This window comes from Triturus cristatus, chromosome 8 (genome assembly GCF_964204655.1).
Source record: "Triturus cristatus chromosome 8, aTriCri1.1, whole genome shotgun sequence".
NCBI classification, from domain to species: Eukaryota; Metazoa; Chordata; class Amphibia; order Caudata; family Salamandridae; genus Triturus; species Triturus cristatus.
Window position 1 is genome coordinate 20,890,118 of NC_140591.1, and position 25,985 is coordinate 20,916,102.

General features: G+C 49.9%; 1 protein-coding gene across 1 annotated transcript in view; it reads left to right on the forward strand.

The window, feature by feature from the left end:
• The window catches only part of PDE9A (phosphodiesterase 9A), a 427,071-nt gene that overhangs the window by 362,090 nt on the left and 38,996 nt on the right, over positions 1–25,985 (forward strand). Inside the window, exon 17 of the mRNA XM_085623687.1 lies at positions 22,905–23,000. Coding sequence (XP_085479813.1) covers positions 22,905–23,000 — 96 coding nt within the window. The remainder of the gene's footprint in view (positions 1–22,904; positions 23,001–25,985) is intronic.

The following is a 25,985-nucleotide window of genomic DNA, read 5'->3' on the forward strand; positions in this document are numbered from 1 at the left end:
CAAATCTCGCTATTTAATCATTTTTAATTGTCTTCTTCTTGGGCACTAACAAATATTTTCTTTGGGCAAATCTTTCCTCTTGAATGTTTTTGGAGCATAAATTGGTGTTTTTAAAAGCTGAAGCTGTGAGCTCTCTTCAGATTCCTGGTTAACATTTATACCAACGCAAGTTCCTTCTAGGGGATGTTTTTGGACTTTGGTGGTGCACAAGTCACAGCTTATTTTCTACATAAGTGACCCTGAATCTCCACCTCATCAAGATTAGGGTGACTGAACTCACTCACGGTCATTAGATACAGCCTCCAGTGCTGAACTTTTCATCTTCGACTCTTTAATTTCAGGTATGTTGGTCTAATTAGTTCAGTGGACACAAAACAAGTTTACACCACAGGAAGGCTATCACGCAAACTCCATGCCTGGAAAGGTGTTTGTACCGACCTAGATGGGGCTGGTCCTCCTAATCAATCTAACAAATGGGGTGGAATAAGAGGAAGCTAATCTCAAACCCATAGCAGTGCCCTGGGTCGGCTGGTGACAACGGCCATTGTATAGAAAAAAAACAGTTTGGCAAAATGAAAGCATCTTCTACGAATATGATGCATGTAATTTGCCAATCTCAAGAATTATAGACACATTGCAAAAAGACGATCTTTTCTTAAATAGCACAACACAGATCACACTTGAGAGAACATGCGTTTTACTTTGGTAGTCGTTCAGAACCTCTTGAGGAAAAACTTGACCACAGCTGTAAGAACAGCTTAACGATGGGCCAGTGCGACCTTAAGGTAATGATTATATGTAGTAACACAAGTGTTCTTGTTATCTAACTTTAAAAGATGTAAGAAGTACAGAGTTCTGTAAGCAGTTTAAATTTAGACAGATTAACAGAATATTGGACATCCAAAGGAAATGTGTGGGCAGTATTTCTTAGTGGACAAGCCTCTCGGAAACGCTGTTGGCTGGAGTTTCAAATGAGACAAGGTGTAGACTCTGTGCCTGAAGTGATGTTTATTGTAAGATGAATATGTATTAAAAGGGCCCGGCAAAGCACATACAGGCAGCCTATTCCAATATTTAGTTAAAGTCCAGCATACACGCATGAGTTAAGGTTGCTCACCCGTCCAACTGAGAGAAAGTGAGCACCCTTCTGTTGATGCTCGCAAAACCTTCATCCTCTGTTATTGCTCTTAGTGAGTTACCAAGGTATGGAGCTTAGAGTGGGCAGAGCTCTGCATGTTATCATGTTAGTAATCATGTCCAAATGATTGTACCTTGGACCTGTTTCTTTCAGTACCTCAAGTACCTTAAATCTCAACCCAGACCCAACTGCTGACTCCCTACACTGCTGGGATTCTCAGAGGTTGGTCTGTTCTCGAGAGCCAGTGCAGTGTGGCAAGGAAGCTTGCAAGCTTTTCGATTAGTCCATATCAACCGGTCTTCCTCCTTGACGACTTTGAAAAGGCCTTTGACACGGTCGACGGCTCTACCTAAAGGATGTGCTAACAATGATGGGTCTGGTTCAGCACTGCCGTCATTTTGTCCGGGTTCTGTATTCCAACCCTGGAGCTCGTCTACTCATCAATGGGGCCCTCTCAGAAGCATTTCCGATCCAAAGAGGTACAACACAGAGCTGTCCCCTTTCACCACTCTTATTCATGCTGGCGATGGAGCCCCTGGCGTGCATTATTCGGACAGATGACCTGGTACAGGGCTGAACCTGGGGGAGCCACCACACTGACAAAATTGCCTTATATGCAGACGGCGTCTTTCTCTTCCTGTCGTACCAGGCCCGTTCTGGCCCAAGATATCTTCGGGCCCTTCAGGCCTTTGAGAGCGTCTCAGGCTCTACCCGGTAAAATCGAATCTGGTACCCCTCCACCTCTCCAGGGAAGGCTTTGAATGGCAGTCAACCATTCCCATTAGGCAACAGTCGTTTAAATACTTAGGCAAATGGGTTGACTTGCTCCCAGAACTAGAACAGGCGCTAAATATCACCCCACTTGTCAAGAAGGCCAAAGAGGACCTCAGGCGCTGGCAAACCCTACCACTTAACCCACTCGGGAGGGTGGCATTATTTAAGATGATGATCCTTCCCTGCTTCCTATATATGATTCAAAACACCCCCTATCACTTCCCACAAAGATGGTTTAAGGAGATAGATAGCATGCCCACTAGATGTCTATGGGGAGGGGCGAGGCCACGTCCAGCCCTCACTCGCTGTCGGATGTTGGGGCACTATACCCTCCACGCTTCGCAATTCTACAAATACCTGCAGCTGCGACATGCCCTCAGCGCCCATGTATCAACAGGCACCACGCTCCCTGAGTTTAGACCATTGGAGGCACAAGTCATGATGGGGAACCTGGGGAAGGTGGGGGGAGTATCACGGATATACCGCACCCTGACTGATAACGGCCCAACAATGCTTGACCCGCTCAGGCGCCGGTGGGAGGGATGGCTGGCCCCCCCGGAAGAAGACTGGCGGGAGGCCCTTGTGGCCTCCAAGACCATTACCACTTCAGCCAGACTCCGCTTAATTCAGTTATATTATCTTAATACCGCCCATCTCACCCCAGAGTGCCTCTTTAGGGCAGGCCTGCATGCTTCACCGGAATGTACGCGCTGCGGACAGCACCCGGCGGACTTTTACCACATGATCTCGTCCCTGACTTACAACATACTGTGATAAAATAGAATCGGAACTCAAACACGTCCTGGGCTGGCAGGTGGCCCATGACCCCCCTACACCTCATCCTGGGAGTCACGGGTGGCTTAGATGGGTCACGAGCAGATAAACTATTCCTGGGGACGGCCACCATGGTGGCCAAACGCGACATTGCTGCGACAAGGACATAACTTGACCCCCAAGAATAACTAAATGGTGCAGCGGGGTGGACTGGTGCGCCGCCCAGGAGAAACCCTTGTTTGAGGCCAGGGGATGCCCAACCAAACACAAATGGATATGGGGCAAATGGATGAAGCAATTGGGATAGAGGGGTTTTTAGGTCTATTCTCTTGTAGGTATTGTTTATGCAACATAGACCTGGATTGATATGCATGTTTACACACAATCACTGCTGGCATTCTCTGATATGCCAAGGGCTAGTGATCATCTGTGCTGTATTGTTATTATTTTTGTTTCTCAAAAACCAATAAAGTTGACTATCAAAAAAACAACCGGTCTACACCGGCCTGGTAGAGTCACAACCTGGAGTGTGGCACGGATCTTAGAGTCTGGACCTCAAACAAATATTCTGTATCTTTACTAAGGGTGGCCTGGTGCACTCTGCCCAAACATGGCTGCCACAGAGAATTACTGATCCAGTGCTTATGTCAAAAGGTTTTTGAGGCTCATGCAATATACACCGAGGCGGAGGCTTATGGCTATAAACACAGGGACTGATGCTTGGACCTCGGCTTTTGAGGCTCATGCAATATACACCGAGGTTGAGGCTGATGGCTATAAACACAGGGACTGATGCTTGAACCTAGGCTTTTGAGGCTCATGCAATATACACCGAGGTTGAGGCTTATGGCTATAAACACAGGGACTGATGCTTGGACCTCGGTTTTTGAGGCTCATGCAATATACACCGAGGCGGAGGCTTATGGCTATAAACACAGGGACTGATGCTTGAACCTAGGTTTTTGAGGCTCATGCAATATACACCGAGGTTGAGGCTTATGGCTATAAACACAGGGACTGATGCTTGAACCTAGGTTTTTGAGGCTCATGCAATATACACCGAGGTTGAGGCTTATGGCTATAAACACAGGGACTGATGCTTGAACCTCGGCTTTTGAGGCTCATGCAATATACACTGAGGCTTATGGCTATAAACACAGGGACTGATGCTTGAACCTAGGCTTTTGAGGCTCATGCAATATACACCGAGGCTGAGGCTTACGGCTATAAACACAGGGACTGATGCTTGAACCTAGGTTTTTGAGGCTCATGCAATATACACCGAGACTGAGGCTTATGGCTATAAACACATGGACTGATGCTTGGACCTAGGTTTTTGAGGCTCATGCAATATACACCGAGGCTGAGGCTTATGGCTATAAACACAGGGACTGATGCTTGGACCTCGGCTTTTGAGGCTCATGCAATATACACCGGGGCTGAGGCTTATGGCTATAAACACAGGGACTGATGCTTGAACCTAGGCTTTTGAGGCTCATGCAATATACACCGAGGTTATGGCTGATGGCTATAAACACAGGGACTGATGCTTGGACCTAGGCTTTTGAGGCTCATGCAATATACACCGAGGCTGAGAATTATGGCTATAAACACAGGGACTGATGCTTGGACCTAGGCTTTTGAGGCTCATGCAATATACACCGAGGCTGAGGCTGATGGCTATAAACACAGGGACTGATGCTTCGACCTACGCTTTTGAGGCTCATGCAATATACACCGAGGCTGAGGCTTATGGCTATAAACACAGGGACTGATGCTTGAACCTAGGTTTTTGAGGCTCATGCAATATACACCGAGGTTGAGGCTTATGGCTATAAACACAGGGACTGATGCTTGAACCTAGGCTTTCGAGGCTCATGCAATATACACCGAGGCTGAGGCTTATGGCTATAAACACAGGGACTGATGCTTGGACCTCGGCTTTCGAGGCTCATGCAATATACACCGGGGCTGAGGCTTATGGCTATAAACACAGGGACTGATGCTTGAACCTAGGCTTTTGAGGCTCATGCAATATACACCGAGGCTGAGGCTTATGGCTATAAACACAGGGACTGATGCTTGGACCTCGGCTTTTGAGGCTCATGCAATATACACCGGGGCTGAGGCTTATGGCTATAAACACAGGGACTGATGCTTGAACCTAGGCTTTTGAGGCTCATGCAATATACACCGAGGTTGAGGCTGATGGCTATAAACACAGGGACTGATGCTTGAACCTCGGCTTTTGAGGCTCATGCAATATACACCGAGGTTGAGGCTTATGGCTATAAACACAGGGACTGATGCTTGAACCTAGGTTTTTGAAGCTCATGCAATATACACCGAGGTTGAGGCTTATGGCTATAAACACAGGGACTGATGCTTGAACCTAGGCTTTTGAGGCTCATGCAATATACACCGAGGTTGAGGCTTATGGCTATAAACACAGGGACTGATGCTTGAACCTCGGCTTTTGAGGCTCATGCAATATGAGGCGGAGGCTTATGGCTATTAACACAGGCACTGATGCTTGAACCTAGGTCTTTGAGGCTCATGCAATATACACCGAGGTTGAGGCTTATGGCTATAAACACAGGGACTGATGCTTGAACCTAGGCTTTTGAGGCTCATGCAATATACACCGAGGATGAGGATTAGGCTATAAACACAGGGACTGATGCTTGAACCTAGGCTTTTGAGGCTCATGCAATATACACGGAGTTTGAGACTGATGGCTATAAACAGAGGGACTGATGCTTGAACCTAGGCTTTTGAGGATCATGCAATATACACCGAGGCTGAGGCTTACGGCTATAAACACAGGGACTGATGCTTGAACCTAGGCTTTTGAGGCTCATGCAATATACACCAAGGCTGAGGCTTATGGCTATAAACACAGGGACTGATGCTTGAACCTAGGCTTTTGAGGCTCATGCAATATACACCGAGGCTGAGGCTGATGGCTATAAACACAGGGACTGATGCTTGAACCTAGGCTTTTGAGGCTCATGCAATATACACCGAGGCTGAGGCTTACGGCTATAAACACAGGGACTGATGGTTGAACCTAGGCTTTTGAGGCTCATGCAATATACACCAAGGCTGAGGCTTATGGCTATAAACACAGGGACTGATGCTTGAACCTAGGCTTTTGAGGCTCATGCAATATACACCGAGGCTGAGGCTGATGGCTATAAACACAGGGACTGATGCTTGAACCTAGGCTTTTGAGGCTCATGCAATATACACCGAGGCTGAGGCTGATGGCTATAAACACAGGGACTGATGCTTGAACCTAGGCTTTTGAGGCTCATGCAATATACACCGGGGCTGAGGCTTATGGCTATAAACACAGGGACTGATGCTTGAACCTAGGCTTTTGAGGCTCATGCAATATACACCGAGGTTATGGCTGATGGCTATAAACACAGGGACTGATGCTTGGACCTAGGCTTTTGAGGCTCATGCAATATACACCGAGGCTGAGGCTTATGGCTATAAACACAGGGACTGATGCTTGGACCTAGGCTTTTGAGGCTCATGCAATATACACCGAGGCTGAGGCTGATGGCTATAAACACAGGGACTGATGCTTCGACCTAGGCTTTTGAGGCTCATGCAATATACACCGAGGCTGAGGCTTATGGCTATAAACACAGGGACTGATGCTTGAACCTAGGTTTTTGAGGCTCATGCAATATACACCGAGGTTGAGGCTTATGGCTATAAACACAGGGACTGATGCTTGAACCTCGGCTTTTGAGGCTCATGCAATATGAGGCGGAGGCTTATGGCTATTAACACAGGGACTGATGCTTGAACCTAGGTCTTTGAGGCTCATGCAATATACACCGAGGTTGAGGCTTATGGCTATAAACACAGGGACTGATGCTTGAACCTCGGCTTTTGAGGCTCATGCAATATACACCGAGGCTGAGGCTTATGGCTATAAACAGAGGGACTGATGCTTGAACCTAGGCTTTTGAGGCTCATGCAATATACACCGAGGATGAGGATTAGGCTATAAACACAGGGACTGATGCTTGAACCTAGGCTTTTGAGGCTCATGCAATATACACGGAGTTTGAGACTGATGGCTATAAACAGAGGGACTGATGCTTGAACCTAGGCTTTTGAGGATCATGCAATATACACCGAGGCTGAGGCTTACGGCTATAAACACAGGGACTGATGCTTGAACCTAGGCTTTTGAGGCTCATGCAATATACACCAAGGCTGAGGCTTATGGCTATAAACACAGGGACTGATGCTTGAACCTAGGCTTTTGAGGCTCATGCAATATACACCGAGGCTGAGGCTGATGGCTATAAACACAGGGACTGATGCTTGAACCTCGGCTTTTGAGGCTCATGCAATATACACCGAGGCTGAGGCTTATGGCTATAAACAGAGGGACTGATGCTTGAACCTAGGCTTTTGAGGCTCATGCAATATACACCGAGGATGAGGATTAGGCTATAAACACAGGGACTGATGCTTGAACCTAGGCTTTTGAGGCTCATGCAATATACACGGAGTTTGAGACTGATGGCTATAAACAGAGGGACTGATGCTTGAACCTAGGCTTTTGAGGATCATGCAATATACACCGAGGCTGAGGCTTACGGCTATAAACACAGGGACTGATGCTTGAACCTAGGCTTTTGAGGCTCATGCAATATACACCAAGGCTGAGGCTTATGGCTATAAACACAGGGACTGATGCTTGAACCTAGGCTTTTGAGGCTCATGCAATATACACCGAGGCTGAGGCTGATGGCTATAAACACAGGGACTGATGCTTGAACCTAGGCTTTTGAGGCTCATGCAATATACACCGAGGCTGAGGCTTACGGCTATAAACACAGGGACTGATGCTTGAACCTAGGTTTTTGAGGCTCATGCAATATACACCGAGACTGAGGCTTACGGCTATAAACACAGGGACTGATGCTTGAACCTAGGCTTTTGAGGCTCATGCAATATACACCGAGGCTGAGGCTTACGGCTATAAACACAGGGACTGATGCTTGAACCTAGGCTTTTGAGGCTCATGCAATATACACCGAGGCTGAGGCTGATGGCTATAAACACAGGGACTGATGTTTGAACCTAGGCTTTTGAGGCTCATGCAATATACACCGAGGCTGAGGCTTATGGCTATAAACACAGGGACTGATGCTTGAACCTATGCTTTTGAGGCTCATGCAATATACACCGAGGCTGAGGCTGATGGCTATAAACACAGGGACTGATGCTTGAACCTAGGTTTTTGAGGCTCATGCAATATACACAGAGGCTGAGGCTGATGGCTATAAACACAGGGACTGATGCTTGAACCTAGGTTTTTGAGGCTCATGCAATATACACCGAGGCTGAGGCTTAAGGCTATAAACACAGGAACTGATGCTTGAACCTCGGCTTTTGAGGCTCATGCAATATACGCTGAGGCTTATGGCTATAAACACAGGAACTGATGCTTGAACCTAGGCTTTTGAGGCTCATGCAATATACACCGAGGCTGAGGCTTATGGCTATAAACACAGGGACTGATGCTTAAACCTAGGTTTTTGAGGCTCATGCAATATACACCGAGGCTGAGGCTTACGGCTATAAACACAGGGACTGATGCTTGGACCTAGGTTTTTGAGGCTCATGCAATATACACCGAGGCTGAGGCTTATGGCTATAAACACAGAGACTGATGCTTGGACCTAGGTTTTTGAGGCTCATGCAATATACGCTGAGGCTGAGGCTTATGGCTATAAACACAGGGACTGATGCTTGGACCTAGGCTTTTGAGGCTCATGCAATATACACCGAGGCTGAGGCTTATGGCTATAAACACAGGAACTGATGCTTGAACCTCGGCTTTTGAGGCTCATGCAATATACGCTGAGGCTTATGGCTATAAACACAGGAACTGATGCTTGAACCTCGGCTTTTGAGGCTCATGCAATATACACCGAGGCTGAGGCTGATGGCTATACACACAGGGACTGATGCATGAGCCTCAAAAACCTAGGTTCAAGCAATATACACCGAGGATGAGGCTTAGGCTATAAACACAGGGACTGATGCTTGAACCTAGGCTTTTGAGGCTCATGCAATATACACCGAGGCTGAGGCTTATGGCTATAAACACAGGACTGATGCTTGAACCTCGGCTTTTGAGGCTCATGCAATATACACCGAGGCTGAGGCTTATGGCTATAAACAGAGGGACTGATGCTTGAACCTAGGCTTTTGAGGCTCATGCAATATACACCGAGGCTGAGGCTGATGGCTATAAACACAGGGACTGATGCTTGAACCTAGGCTTTTGAGGCTCATGCAATATACACCGAGGATGAGGATTAGGCTATAAACACAGGGACTGATGCTTGAACCTAGGCTTTTGAGGATCATGCAATATACACCGAGGCTGAGGCTTACGGCTATAAACACAGGGACTGATGCTTGAACCTCGGCATTTGAGGCTCATGCAATATACACGGAGTTTGAGACTGATGGCTATAAACACAGGGACTGATGCTTGAACCTAGGCTTTTGAGGCTCATGCAATATACACCGAGGCTGAGGCTGATGGCTATAAACACAGGGACTGATGCTTGAACCTAGGTTTTTGAGGCTCCTGCAATATACACCGAGGCTGAGGCTTATGGCTATAAACACAGGGACTGATGCTTGAACCTAGGCTTTTGAGGCTCATGCAATATACACCGAGGCTTATGGCTATAAACACAGGGACTGATGCTTGAACATAGGCTTTTGAGGCTCATGCAATATACACCAAGGCTGAGGCTTATGGCTATAAACACAGGGACTGATGCTTGAACCTAGGCTTTTGAGGCTCATGCAATATACACCGAGGCTGAGGCTTATGGCTATAAACACAGGGACTGATGCTTGAACCTAGGCTTTTGAGGATCATGCAATATACACCGAGGCTGAGGCTTACGGCTATAAACACAGGGACTGATGCTTGAACCTAGGCTTTTGAGGCTCATGCAATATACACCGAGGCTGAGGCTTATGGCTATAAACACAGGGACTGATGCTTGAACCTAGGCTTTTGAGGCTCATGCAATATACACCGAGGCTGAGGCTTATGGCTATAAACACAGGGACTGATGCTTGAACCTAGGCTTTTGAGGATCATGCAATATACACCGAGGCTGAGGCTTACGGCTATAAACACAGGGACTGATGCTTGAACCTAGGCTTTTGAGGCTCATGCAATATACACCGAGGCTGAGGCTTATGGCTATAAACACAGGGACTGATGCTTGAACCTCGGCTTTTGAGGATCATGCAATATACACCGAGGCTGAGGCTTACGGCTATAAACACAGGGACTGATGCTTGAACCTAGGCTTTTGAGGCTCATGCACTATACACCGAGGCTGAGGCTTACGGCTATAAACACAGGGACTGATGCTTGAACCTAGGCTTTTGAGGCTCATGCAACATACACCGAGGATGAGGATTAGGCTATAAACACAGGGACTGATGCTTGAACCTAGGCTTTTGAGGCTCATGCAATATACACGGAGTTTGAGACTGATGGCTATAAACACAGGGACTGATGCTTGAACCTAGGCTTTTGAGGCTCATGCAATATACATCGAGTCTGAGGCTGATGGCTATAAACACAGAGACTGTTGCTTGAACCTAGGCTTTTGAGGCTCATGCAATATACACCGAGGCTGAGGCTTATGGCTATAAACACAGGGACTGATGCTTGAACCTAGGTTTTTGAGGCTCATGCAATATACACCGAGGCTGAGGCTTATGGCTATAAACACAGGGACTGATGCTTGAACCTAGGCTTTTGAGGCTCATGCAATATACACCGAGGCTTATGGCTATAAACACAGGGACTGATGCTTGAACCTAGGCTTTTGAGGCTCATACAATATACACCGAGGCTGAGGCTTATGGCTATAAACAGAGGGACTGATGCTTGGACCTCGGCTTTTGAGGCTCATGCAATATACACTGAGGCTTATGGCTATAAACACAGGGACTGATGCTTGGACCTCGGCTTTTGAGGCTCATGCAATATACACCGGGGCTGAGGCTTATGGCTATAAACACAGGGACTGATGCTTGAACCTAGGCTTTTGAGGCTCATGCAATATACACCGAGGCTGAGGCTTATGGCTATAAACACAGGGAATGATGCTTGAACCTAGGCTTTTGAGGCTCATGCAATATACACCGAGGCTGAGGCTTATGGCTATAAACACAGGGACTGATGCTTGAACCTAGGCTTTTGAGGCTCATGCAATATACACCGAGGCTGAGGCTTATGGCTATAAACACAGGGACTGATGCTTGAACCTAGGCTTTTGAGGCTCATGCAATATACACCGAGGCTGAGGCTTATGGCTATAAACACAGGGACTGATGCTTGAACCTAGGCTTTTGAGGATCATGCATTATACACCGAGGCTGAGGCTTATGGCTATAAACACAGGGACTGATGCTTGAACCTCGGCTTTTGAGCCTCATGCAATATACACCGAGGCTGAGGCTTATGGCTATAAACACAGGGACTGATGCTTGAACCTAGGCTTTTGAGGCTCATGCAATATACACCGAGGCTGAGGCTTATGGCTATAAACACAGGGACTGATGCTTGAACCTAGGTTTTTGAGGCTCATGCAATATACACCCAGCCTGAGGCTTATGGCTATAAACACAGGGACTGATGCTTGAACCTAGGCTTTTGAGGCTCATGCAATATACACGGAGTTTGAGACTGATGGCTATAAACACAGGGACTGATGCTTGAACCTAGGCTTTTGAGGCTCATGCAATATACATCGAGTCTGAGGCTGATGGCTATAAACACAGAGACTGTTGCTTGAACCTAGGCTTTTGAGGCTCATGCAATATACACCGAGGCTGAGGCTTATGGCTATAAACACAGGGACTGATGCTTGAACCTAGGTTTTTGAGGCTCATGCAATATACACCGAGGCTGAGGCTTATGGCTATAAACACAGGGACTGATGCTTGAACCTAGGCTTTTGAGGCTCATGCAATATACACCGAGGCTTATGGCTATAAACACAGGGACTGATGCTTGAACCTAGGCTTTTGAGGCTCATACAATATACACCGAGGCTGAGGCTTATGGCTATAAACAGAGGGACTGATGCTTGGACCTCGGCTTTTGAGGCTCATGCAATATACACTGAGGCTTATGGCTATAAACACAGGGACTGATGCTTGGACCTCGGCTTTTGAGGCTCATGCAATATACACCGGGGCTGAGGCTTATGGCTATAAACACAGGGACTGATGCTTGAACCTAGGCTTTTGAGGCTCATGCAATATACACCAAGGCTGAGGCTTATGGCTATAAACACAGGGAATGATGCTTGAACCTAGGCTTTTGAGGCTCATGCAATATACACCGAGGCTGAGGCTTATGGCTATAAACACAGGGACTGATGCTTGAACCTAGGCTTTTGAGGCTCATGCAATATACACCGAGGCTGAGGCTTATGGCTATAAACACAGGGACTGATGCTTGAACCTAGGCTTTTGAGGCTCATGCAATATACACCGAGGCTGAGGCTTATGGCTATAAACACAGGGACTGATGCTTGAACCTAGGCTTTTGAGGATCATGCATTATACACCGAGGCTGAGGCTTATGGCTATAAACACAGGGACTGATGCTTGAACCTCGGCTTTTGAGCCTCATGCAATATACACCGAGGCTGAGGCTTATGGCTATAAACACAGGGACTGATGCTTGAACCTAGGCTTTTGAGGCTCATGCAATATACACCGAGGCTGAGGCTTATGGCTATAAACACAGGGACTGATGCTTGAACCTAGGTTTTTGAGGCTCATGCAATATACACCCAGCCTGAGGCTTATGGCTATAAACACAGGGACTGATGCTTGAACCTCGGCTTTTGGGGCTCATGCAATATACACCGAGGCTGAGGCTTATGGCTATAAACACAGGGACTGATGCTTGAACCTAGGCTTTTGAGGCTCATGCAATATACACCGAGGCTGAGGCTGATTGCTATGAATACAGGAACTGATGCTTGAACCTCGGCTTTTGAGGCTCATGCAATATACACCGAGGCTGAGGCGGATGGCTATAAACACAGGGACTGATGCTTGAACCTCGGCTTTTGAGGCTCATGCAATATACACCGAGGCTGAGGCTTATGGCTATAAACACAGGGACTGATGCTTGAACCTAGGTTTTTGAGGCTCATGCAATATACACCGGGGCTGAGGCTTATGGCTATAAACACAGGGACTGATGCTTGAACCTAGGCTTTTGAGGCTCATGCAATATACACCGAGGCTGAGGCTGATGGCTATAAACACAGGGACTGATGCTTGAACCTCGGCTTTTGAGGCTCATGCAATATACACCGAGGCTGATGGCTATAAACACAGGGACTGATGCTTGAACCTCGGCTTTTGAGGCTCATGCAATATACACCGAGGCTGAGGCTGAGGGCTATAAACACAGGGACTGATGCTTGAACCTATAGACATGGAGAGTCTGGTCTGAGGCTACAGAGACTGAGACTTTAGACACTGAGTCTGAGGCATAAGACTATAACACTGAGGCCACCTATAGATATTGAGGGTGAGGTCTGAGGCTGTAGGCACTCAGGCTGAAGTTGTAGGCACAAGGCCTGAGGCTACAGAAATGGATTCTGATGCCCGAGGCTACTGGCACTAAAGGGAGGTCTGAAGTTACAGGAACGCGCCCTGTTGACACTGAGGCTTTGGGCTCCAGACAGTGAGATGGAGGCTCATGACTGCGGCAGAGCTCTGCAGCTACAGACACTGAGGCTATAGACGCTGAGGATCAAAGCCCCAGTCTTCGGGTGAACATAATGAAGCCATGGCAATAGACACTGAGGGTGAGCACTGAGGCTATAAGCACTGTCACTGAGGCCGTGGACACTGAGGGCGAGGTGTGAGTCTGTGAACACTGAACTTGCGGCCTGCCACTATAGACACTGGGGATGAGGTCTCAGGATGTAGACACTGAGGGAGATGTCTCAGGCTGTGGACACTGAGGGAGATGTCTCAGGCTGTGGACACTGTGGAAGGTGTCTCAGGCTGTGGACACTGAGGGAGATGTCTGAGGCTGTGGACACTGAGGGAGATGTCTCAGGCTGTGGACACTGAGGAAGATGTCTCAGGCTGTGGACACTGAGGAAGATGTCTCAGGCTGTGGACACTGAGGGAGATGTCTCAGGCTGTGGACACTGAGGGAGATGTCTCAGGCTGTGGACACTGAGGGAGATGTCTGAGGCTGTAGACACTGGGGGAGATGTCTCAGCCTGTGGACACTGAGGGAGATGTCTCAGGCTGTGGACACTGAGGGAGATGTTTCAGGCTGTAGACACTGAGGGAGATGTCTCAGGCTGTAGACACTGAGGGAGATGTCTCAGGCTGTGGACACTGAGGGAGACGTCTCAGGCTGTGGACACTGTGGAAGGTGTCTCAGGCTGTGGACACTGAGGGAGATGTCTCAGGCTGTGGATACTGAGGGAGATGTCTGAGGCTGTGGACACTGAGGAAGATGTCTCAGGCTATGGACACTGAGGGAGATGTCTCAGGCTGTAGACACTGAGGGAGATGTCTCAGGCTGTGGACACTGAGGGAGATGTCTGAGGCTGTGGACACTGTGGAAGGTGTCTCAGGCTGTGGACACTGAGGGAGATGTCTCAGGCTGTGGACACTGAGGGAGATGTCTCAGGCTGTGGACACGGAGGGAGATGTCTCAGGCTGTGGACACTGAGGGAGATGTCTCAGGCTGTGGACACTGAGGAAGATGTCTCAGGCTGTGGACACTGAGGGAGATGTGTCAGGCTTTAGACACTGAGGGAGATGTCTCAGGCTGTGGACACTGAGAGAGATGTCTCAGGCTGTGGACACTGAGGGAGATGTCTCAGGCTGTGGACACTGAGGGAGATGTCTCAGGCTGTAGACACTGAGGGAGATGTCTCAGGCTGTGTACACTGAGGGAGATGTCTCAGGCTGTAGACACTGAGGGAGATGTCTCAGGCTGTAGACACTGAGGGAGATGTCTCAGGCTGTAGACGCTGAGGAAGATGTCTGAGGCTGTGGACACTGAGGAAGATGTCTGAGGCTGTGGACACTGAGGGAGATGTCTGAGGCTGTGGACACTGAGGAAGATGTCTCAGGCTGTGGACACTGAGGAAGATGTCTCAGGCTGTGGACAGTGAGGGAGATGTCTCAGGCTGTGGACATTGAGGGAGATGTCTCAGGCTGTGGACACTGTGGAAGGTGCCTCAGGCTATGGACACTGAGGGAGATGTCTCAGGCTGTGGACACTGAGGGAGATGTCTGAGGCTGTGGACACTGAGGGAGATGTCTGAGGCTGTGGACACTGAGGAAGATGTCTCAGGTTGTGGACACTGAGGAAGATGTCTCAGGCTGTGGACACTGAGGGAGATGTCTGAGGCTATAGACACTGAGGAAGATGTCTCAGGCTGTGGACACTGAGGGAGCTGTCTCAGGCTGTGGACACTGAGGAAGATGTCTGAGGCTGTGGACACTCATGGAGATGTCTCAGGCTGTGGACACTGAGGGAGATGTCTCAGGCTGTGGACACTGATGGAGATGTCTCAGGCTGTGGACACTGAGGAAGATGTCTCAGGCTGTGGACACTGAGGAACATGTCTCAGGCTGTGGACACTGAGGAACATGTCTCAGGCTGTGGACACTGAGGAACATGTCTCAGGCTGTGGACACTGATGGAGATGTCTCAGGCTGTGGACACTGAGGGTGAGGTCTCAGGCTATGGACACTGAGGGTGAGGTCTGAGGCAATGGACACCGAGAGTGAGGTATCAGGCTGTGGACGCTGAGCCTGAGGCCTGTAACTATAGACACAGGGTGAGGTCTGAGGATTTAGACACAGAGTGAGGTCTGAGGAATTAGACACTGAGGGCGAGTTCTAAGGATGCAGACACAGAGGGAGATGTCTGAGGCTGTAGACAGAGAGGTTGAAGCTGTAGACTCTGAGGTTGAAGCCTGATACTATAGACACAGAGGGTGAGGTCTGAGGATGTAGACACTGAGGGTGAGGTCTCAATCTGTGGACTCGGAGGCTGATGTCTGAGGCTAGAGACACTGAGGGTGAGGTCTGAGGCTAGAGTCACTGAGGGAGAGGTCTGAGGCTAGAGACACTGAGGGTGAGGTCTGAGGCTAGAGTCACTGAGGGAGAGGTCTAATTCAGAGTCAAACACAACAAGTACTAACATTTTACACCGCAGCAGGGCTTTTAATCCTGAAAACCAGAACTGAATGCCGAGCTCAGCCCAGAGCTCTATGGTCTTGCAGCAAGAGCGCTCCCTCCCTAAAATCGATGAACAACCTTTTGCAGTCCGAGTCCTGACTTCTTCCCAGAATCCCATGAGGAATCCTTGCAATAGCCGGCGTAGCAGCCGCAGCCCGAGGCATTCAGGCATGTCAGAAGTAAGGATGGGTAGAACGTGGGTGGAGTTTCACTCTATGGAATTCTGCCGAGCTCCATGAAAACTCAGCGAGATTCCACGGAGTTCCGTGAATGGGCGGAATCGCACGTCGCGCAAACTTTTAGCTCCGAGAGCTTGTTCCGCACTGCAAAAATCAACACGATTGGCCCCATGTGGCGCGCTAGAGGGCGCTGGTTCCTTGCTGCCGCTCGAGTAGATTTTTCTACACAAGCTGCAGCTTTCTCACCACGAACAGTCGCGGTCACCTGTGTTGAGAAAATCTCAATCGTGCTTTTGGACAGCAACTCTCGCTTGCGCTTGGCAACTCACCGTTGGAGAGCCAGGAGTGAGAACAGCGCAGCGGTTGGCGGAGTTTTGCCAGAACCCTGAGCTTAGAAGCGCAATGCATGGCTAAACTCTGCCAGCGGAGCGGAATTTACTGCCCACCCCTAGTGAGAAGACTTTGGGGAGCCAGGGGGACAACACGGAGTCTGATCAAAAGAGCAGCTTAGAATTAAGATATTTAGTTTGATGAAAGAGAAAACAAGGAATTTGGCACCACCTAGTGGAACGTGGGCTGCCAAATGCTCGGCCCTGTGGCAAAGAGCCCTACTCTCTCCCTTGTGACGTCCCTGCTCACTGGCAGCAAACTGCACTTTCAGAGGCAAGGAGAGGTCTTGTGGCCAGGCTGAGCTCACCCGGCTACTTCTCAAGGATGTTTCCGCCAGGCTGTAAGCTAACACCCACAAGGTGTTGTGTGAGAGCCGTTTAGAGAAGTGCTTTAGCGCCTCACACAGGGGTAGTAAGCGTTATACACATACCATAATACACTATAATAAACCAATTTTCCTTGCAACAACCATAGTGAAGGTTGAGATCAATCTTGCTGGGTGGGAGCAGAATGCCCCTGTCAGTCCTGCCTGTAGGTTCCTGCCTTGTTAGAGTCACACGTCACAGGGGGGCAGGTAGTGGCTTCTGCAGCGAGTCCCTGTGTAAATGAGTTGGTAACTAGGGGTGGGCAGTAAACTCTGCTCCGCCGGCAGAGTTTTTCCCACTCTGCCTGGAGCACAGAGTTCCAGGACAGCTCCACATACTGCATAGTGGCAGAGCTTTTCCTCACACGAGTCTCACCGTTAAGTTGCCAAATGTGAGTGCGAAAAATTGAGCGCTAGGATGAGTCCTGGTACGATTTCTCGACATGGGCAGTCGCAGAGGGTAGCTACTGTTTTCACTGAGAAGGTCGCCACTCAAGTAGAAAATCTACCATAGCGGCAGAAAGATGCAGTGCCATCTGGCACAGCATGTGGTGTCATTCGTGTTTTTACAGCACGGAACAAGCTTCCGGGCTTAAAAAACAGAGCAAGCAGCAGAACGTGCTGAAATTCCACAGCTCGAGGAACTCCGCAGAATCTCACAGAGTTTTTATGTAACTCTGTGGAATTCTGCAGAGTGAAACTCCATGTGGAATATTTACAACAAAGTGGTGAAGCACCCTAAAATAGTTAATGCTGCACTCACTTTAAAAACGCAGCGATGCACCGTATTTACAATAATACGGTGCACCCCTGCGTTTCTCCCTGGGCTGGCACCAAATTAGGCTGCCTAGAGCCAACGTAGACATCCTTGCACCATAGTGAAGCATTTCTCCTCGTTTGCCATTGTGAGAGGCTGGCCTGGTATATGCTGTCCACTAATTAAAGTGGGCACCTTGTACCAGTCCAGACAACCCTTATGGTGATTTAACAGGACAAATATAACCATAGAAAGCTATCCAAGTGGTAGCTGTGGGGAGCAGCCTTCAGGCTTAGTCTTGAAGGAATGTAAAGCAGCTTGTTTTACCAGAATACAACCCTATAGTATTGGTTAAATGAAAGGAGAACTACACAGTAGTTGTAAAAATATGTATTTATTAGTATAACACACTCTAAGGGGCAGATTTACAAGCCCCGTGCGCACTTTTGCGCCACCGTTGCGTCACTTTTGTGACGCAGCGGTGGCACACAGCTAGCGCCATACTGCGACAGATTTACAACGTGACGCATCTAGGGAGATGCGTCACGTTGTAAAGCCCTGCGCCACAATAAACCCGCGTCAGGTTTAATGTATGCAGGGTGGGCGTTACGTCGGAAAAAGCCTCGGAAAAGTGACGCAGTGAAATCTACAAGATTTCACGCAGTCACTTTTCCGACGCTGATGCGTCAAATCCTTATGCCGGTTTCAAGCAGGCGTAAGGCGTGACGCACCATGTTAGGGATAGGGCAGGTTGGAACAGTGCTGGAGTTGCGTCGCGTTTGCGACAACTTCAGCACTGCGCCAACCTTACGCCGTCAGATGCGTCACGCATCTGCTTGTCCTTGCGCCATGATGCACCGCATTGTAAATGCGGCGCATCTGCGGTGGCGCAAGGGCAAACTTGCGTGACGCATCTTCCCCGGCACATCCCTGCTGATTTGCAGGGATGCGCCAGGGAACATAAATCTGCCCCAAGTACGATAAAGTATCTGCTACTTACAGATAATCACAAAGCACACAATACTGTAGTACAGAAACGATCGTAAGTAGCACTAATACACAGTGAGCGCCAGAGGGAGACCAAACCATGTACTGACATAGTGGTGTAAGAACCACGACTCAGGTCAAGACAGTGTCTAGAGGTTTTAGAATCGCTGGGACCCCAAGGAACCAAGCAAGGTGAGTAAGAAGGGACCCCACGGAGGACGGGTGCAGTGTGGAAACACCTCTGCGTGCTGTGTACAATTCTATGGGAGAGTCGCAGTTGCAGTTTTACAGCTTAAGGACCCCTCTAAGTGGACAACGAAGAAACCCTGTGGAACTTAGGAGGTTGAAGAGCCACCCCACCCGTGGATAACGTAGTACCAGAGTTACCTATACCAGGGAAGTCAGGGGCATAGGTCTGAAGTGGCGTCGGAAACTGCTGTTGATCTCCATGGAGGACTTGGAAGAAGAGCCACTGCTGGGAAGAAGAAAAGTGTCTGTCGGAATCCAAAGGTGGATTCTTGTTGAAGAGTACCTGAAAGCAGAAATTACAGAATTTGGGTCACTCAGGAGTGACCAGGGGCTCAGTAGACTAATGCCCACCGATGTCGCATGCTTCAGGTGCATTGAGGGGGTTCTTGACTCTGCAGCCACGGGGATCAGGAGACATCAATGATGACCAGGTGCTGGGTGCGAGCTGCCCCACGGAGGATGTCGAGTGCTGAGGGGTCAGTGTCCGCTGGAGCACCAACAAGCCTTGGCAGCGGCAACCCACGCAGGAAGTCAAGGAAGGTTACGGTTCGGACCAGCAAGGTCCAGGAAACTCACCAAACACAGGGGAGTTAGGGCAAGCCTTGAGCAACCACGGAGCCCAAGAAAAGCAAAGATGACCCTCAGGAAGACCCACAGACTGGAGGCACAGGAGTCGCAATGGGACCTTGAGCAGTTTCACAAAGCAACAGCCCACAGAGCATTCGGTACGAGGAGGCCAGAGTTCTCTGGTGGACATGGTGCCAGAGTTTGGGGCTACTTGGAGCCCAGTGCACTTGTTTTGGAAATGCCAAAAAGCATATGCACTTGCAAAAGTACGCAGTGCACAGGGATATGGGTATTATGTTGTGATCTATGAAGATAGACACCTGGAGCCAAGAGGTATTATTAAGTCTTCTTTATTCAGTCTCCAGTACAGGTCACATCTGTATTTACTCCAGCCAGCCTAGTGTGGTACCAGCTCCTACACCAGCCCCACCAGGAGCAGCCTGCCTAGCTGCTCAGCCCATCTCCAACTGTCACCACTCATCCACACAGGCACCCAGGCATTCCACGCATCGCAGGCACACCAACATTCCATTACCATCTCTCACTCTGGCAGAGCAGCTAGGAAGACCTAGGCTGATTACAATTAAATGTAATACTCAGGATATAACATATTGCATCCCCCACGAGGGATTCTGACCTCAAACTTGATGAGGGCAGCTCGGACCTCAAGGGACTTGGAAATCCACCTCCTGTGTTCCTGGCGCCTTCGGAGTCCGTAGAAGCTCAGGAGCAGCAGACCCGTCAATCGTGATGTGGTGCCTGCGGTTACAGGGGCGCGACTCCTTCACTCCAAGGGAGATATCTTCAGTTTTTCCTGATGCTCCACAGGTCCTGCAAGGAGCCTGTATGGTTCACGGGCACAGACGATGCTTTGGACGGAGAGGGAGACGAAGTTGGGTTGAAACGAAGTCCAGACGGTCGAAGGTCAGTGGTTTCTTGTTTAGAATCTTGTCCACGTCGAATCTAGGGTCCTACAGTTGGGTCGAAACGAAGTCCAGACGGTCGAAGGTCAGTGGTTTCTTGTTTAGAATCTTGTCCACGGTGAATCTAGGGTCCTACAGTCAGGTAAGCCCTTTTGTATCGACGGGAGAGGGTAGGACAGAATCAGGGGTCCCTCCCAGGGGAGGGTCTGGACAGTGGGGAGGTTACTCCCATGTCCTTTGTCCAGTTTCACACCAGAGCTGGAGCCAACAGCTCCCAGGACTGGTTTGAACTGGACTATGCACAGGGACACCAAATATGCCCCTCGTGCAAACTTTCAGGCACTGTGGAAGTGCACCCACCCAGCCCTAATACACTAAATCCTATCTGGGAGGTGGTCACACCTCCCTGTGACAGGATGCCTATTGTTCTGCCTTCCCCTGCTCTTGCTTGGCTCAGCAGCAGGAGGGCAGAAATGTGTCTCTGGTCGGCAGCAACCTTTTTGTGCTGTCCGGGTCAAGAAGGCTGGTACCAGGAACACCAGGGACCTCACAAAGCTCATTTCTGAGGGGTGGAATCATACCTCCCACACCGGTTACCGATGTGAGAGTATGATTCCCCAGTGTTTGACACCAAACACGACAGGGTTACTTTCAGCTGTTTTAGAGTTGGTCATCACGCGGTCGCATAATGCAACTCAATATGTAGTAAATGGCTACAGCACTAACAACCCGGGAGAATGGACTCTGTAGGCTGCATGGATGTCCTGCTCATGTAGTGGCACCCTCTCACTTTGAACCAAGCACCCTGCTTTCAGGATTGTTAAAGCCTGCTATAGGGGTGACATAGGTTTTAAGTGTCGTGACCCTTAGATATAGAAAACCTATATCCTAAGTAAGTGGTGCATGCACCAACTTACACAGGCTGCAATGGCAGGCATGTAGTTCCAGTTTGCATGGCCTCTCATGGGTGGCATAATATATGCTTCAGCCCATGGTAGGCCTCTGGGGTACCTATGCCCTGGGTACATGGGTACCATATTCTAGGGACTGACAAGGGTACCCCAGTATCCAATCTGGAGTGTACCTCAGTACATAGCAGTACAGTTTACGGAGAAAGCAGATAGACTGGGGTCCTGATTAGCAGGAACCCAGTCAGACTAGTCAAAAACAGTGTAACATGAAGCAAAAAGTGGGGGTAAACATAAGAAGCAGATTCTACATTCCTACAGCCATGATAAGACCAGAGGGCATATTTACAAGCCCCTATCGCCACAGGAACGTCACTTTTTACGACACTCCTGTGGCGCATGGGGCTTTGCCTTACTCACAAGGTGGCGTTAAGCTTAATGTGGCTTACCGCCACCTTGTAAATAAAGCACTCTTTCACGCTATCATGAGCATGAAAGGAGTGGGCAATGGGTGTTGCGGTAGGCATTCTGCCGCAATACCCAATGATTTTGATGCTGCCCCTATTTACAAGGGTGGTGTAAATAGGAGACCGCTCCAAAATTAAGACTAGGTAAAATCTGGTCTTAACATGGAGAAACGCTTTATTTCTCCTCGTTTTTGCTCTTTCTCTGTGTGCTGCATCGTGTAGCTCACATAGAAACAGCAAATCGCCATGAATGAGTGTTTATATGCAGGAAGGTGTCTCTTAAAAATGACGATTTGCACCTTCTATGTTCGCTGCACAATGCAGCACACTGAGGAGTTGTAAATCGCCATTCTGGATTGTTTATGTGCAGAAAGGGATGCTTTCCTGAACATAAACAATAATTCCCTCAACGCAGGTATCCTTGCACTTTGGTGCAAGGGTACCTGCGTTGGTGCCAGGCAGCCTAATATAGCCCCAGCGCAGGGAGGAACGCCGAAGTACACCATATTATTGTATATAGAGCTCATCCCCGCATTTCTGAAGTGAAGGAGCGCGGCATAAGCTAATTTGGAGCTAACCCGCGCACCGCCTTTTTATTGTAAATATGCCCCCAAGTTTTTGCAGATCTTAATTTTGCCGCTGTGTCCTATCTATGCCACCCTTGTACAAAGGGGGCAGCGTGAACAATCCATGGGTGTTGCGGCAGCACACCCACCACAACACCCATTGCCCACCCCTTTCACTCTAAATATAGCGTGAAAGGGGGCCTTATTTACAAGGTGGCATTAAGACACGTTAATTGGCTTAACGCTGCCTTGTAAATAAGGTGAAGCACCTATCGCCACAGAAATGGCGAAAAACGTGACGCTCCTGTGGCGAGAGAGGCTTGTAAAGATGCCCCCCATGAGTTCCACACACCCCTAGGTAGTAACACCCTCCTTGCTCCAAGGTCACACTGGCCCCAACTCACACTAAAAGCAACATTAGTAGGTCCACAGCACAGTTGTATTGAATAGAGCCTTATCTGATGCCCCCCTCACCCTGACACAAAAGGAAAGACACTCAACCTGTCACTGTTTGTATGTGTTTCATGAACAGCTTTTCCCCCAAATTGAGGAGGTGATGCTGCCGCCTCTGCGGGAGTCCCTGGACCGCTACGAGCAGCAGAAACAGATGGAGGATGCGAGGAAGGACGTGAGTACTGGAGCGAGTACTGACTGTGCATACACCCTCTGCTTACCTCTGCTCTACCTCTCCCAGTCCCACCTGTACCAATGAGATAAATGTGCGCTGCCGGTGTACCTCTCCCCAGTAGCGGCTGGCATGGCTCGTGGGTGGTAGGGTAGGAGGGGGTCACACAGGTTAGGGGGGGATCAATAATAAAAAATAACTACCTTTTCGCCGGCCCTGTCCCGCGTCTTTAATGCTCCTGCTCTCCAGTTTCTGACAGGAACAGGAAGCAGGCAGCCTCCCTCCCTCCCCTAAGCCATTCACAACACTCCAGTGGTGCATTGTTATTAGTCGGGACGCCGCCCAGCCAGGGGCTGTAGCCGATGGAATGTTCTCCATCTAGGTTGCAATGCAGTCTGCAAGAAGGGCAGAGTGCGCATGACTGGCTAGGGAGGCCCGAAAGGGCCAAGCGAACAGTCTTTGCAGACTCAGAAGTGGGCAAATCACTCCTGCCCAGGCAGCTCTGCCCACCCACCCACCCGCCCCCAATGCACAAAGAAACATAAAATGGTAATTACCAAAACTTAATACCATTTTATTCTCGTACTGCGAGAAAGCAGTGGGGTGACGCTCCTCCGCCCTAGTGGAGGAGCCGCCTCTGTTCTCCCCTGTACCTATGAGGTACATGTCTGCCTTCAGTTGTACCTCTCCCCCTGTACCCATGAGGTATGTGTGTGCTGCTGGTGTACCTCTCCCCTGTCCCACCTGTACCCATGATGTATGTGTGTGCTGCTGGTGTACCTCTCCCCTGCCCCACCTGTCCCCATGAGGTATGTGTGTGCGGCTGGTGTACATCTCCCCTGCCCCACCTGTCCCCATGAGGTATGTGTGTGCTGCCGATGTACCTCTCCTCTGTCCCACCTGTACCCATGAGGTATGTGTGTGTATGTGTGCAGGTGTATCTCTCCCCTGTCCCACCTGTACCCATGGGGTATGTGTGTGCTGCAGGTGCATCTCCCCTGTCCCACCTGTACCCACGGGGTGTGTGCTGCAGGTGTATCTCTCCCCTGTCCCACCTGTACCCATGAGGTATGTGTGTGCTGCTGATGTACCTCTCCCTCGTCTAACCTGTACCCAAGGTATGTGTGCAGGTGTACCTCTCCCCTGTCCTCATGAGGTATGTGTGTGCTGCTGGTGTACCTCTCCCCTGTCCCACCTGTACCCATGAGGTATGTGTGTGCTGCTGGTGTACCTCTCCCCTGTCCCACCTGTACCCATGAGGTATGTGTGTGCTGCAGGTGTATCTCTCCCCTGTCTCACCTGTACCCAAGGTATGCAGGTGTACCTCTCCCCCTGTCCCCATGAGGTATGTGTGTGCTGCTGGTGTACCTCTCCCCTGTCCCACCTGTACCCAAGGTATGCAGGTGTACCTCTCCCCTGTCCTCATGAGGTATGTGTGTGCTGCTGGTGTACCTCTCCCCTGTCCCACCTGTACCCATGAGGTATGTGTGTGCTGCTGGTGTACCTCTCCCCTGTCCCACCTGTACCCATGAGGTATGTGTGTGCTGCAGGTGTATCTCTCCCCTGTCTCACCTGTACCCAAGGTATGCGTGTGCTGCTGGTGTACCTCTCCCCTGTCTCACCTGTACCCAAGGTATGCAGGTGTACCTCTCCCCCTGTCCCCATGAGGTATGTGTGTGCTGCTGGTGTACCTCTCCCCTGCCCACCTGTCCCCATGAGGTATGTGTGTGCTGCAGGTGTAACTCTCCCCTGTCTCACCTCTACCCATGGGGTATGTGTGTGCTGCAGATGTATCTCTCCCCTGTCCCACCTGTACCCATGGGGTATGTGTGTGCTGCAGGTGCATCTCCCCTGTTCCACCTGTACCCATGAGGTATGTGTGTGCTGCAGGTGTATCTCTCCCCTGTCCCACCTGTACCCATGAGGTATGTGTGTGCTGCTGGTGTACCTCTCCCCTGTCCCACCTGTACCCATGAGGTATGTGTGTGCTGCAGGTGTATCTCTCTTCCCTGTCTCACCTGTACCCAAGGTATGCGTGTGCTGCTGGTGTACCTCTCCCCTGTCTCACCTGTACCCAAGGTATGCAGGTGTACCTCTCCCCCTGTCCCCATGAGGTATGTGTGTGCTGCTGGTGTACCTCTCCCCTGCCCACCTGTACCCATGAGGTATGTGTGTGTTGCTGATGTACCTCTCCCCTGTCCCACCTGTACCCATGAGGTATGTGTGTGCTGCAGATGTACCTCTCCCCTGTCCCACCTGTACCCATGAGGTATGTGTGTGCTGCAGGTGCATCTCCCCTGTCCCACCTGTACCCACGGGGTGTGTGCTGCAGGTGTATCTCTCCCCTGTCCCCATGAGGTATGTGTGTGCGGCTGGTGTACATCTCCCCTGCCCCACCTGTCCCCATGAGGTATGTGTGTGCTGCCGATGTACCTCTCCTCTGTCCCACCTGTACCCATGAGGTATGTGTGTGTATGTGTGCAGGTGTATCTCTCCCCTGTCCCACCTGTACCCATGGGGTATGTGTGTGCTGCAGGTGCATCTCCCCTGTCCCACCTGTACCCACGGGGTGTGTGCTGCAGGTGTATCTCTCCCCTGTCCCACCTGTACCCATGAGGTATGTGTGTGCTGCTGATGTACCTCTCCCTCGTCTAACCTGTACCCAAGGTATGTGTGCAGGTGTACCTCTCCCCTGTCCTCATGAGGTATGTGTGTGCTGCTGGTGTACCTCTCCCCTGTCCCACCTGTACCCATGAGGTATGTGTGTGCTGCTGGTGTACCTCTCCCCTGTCCCACCTGTACCCATGAGGTATGTGTGTGCTGCAGGTGTATCTCTCCCCTGTCTCACCTGTACCCAAGGTATGCAGGTGTACCTCTCCCCCTGTCCCCATGAGGTATGTGTGTGCTGCTGGTGTACCTCTCCCCTGTCCCACCTGTACCCAAGGTATGCAGGTGTACCTCTCCCCTGTCCTCATGAGGTATGTGTGT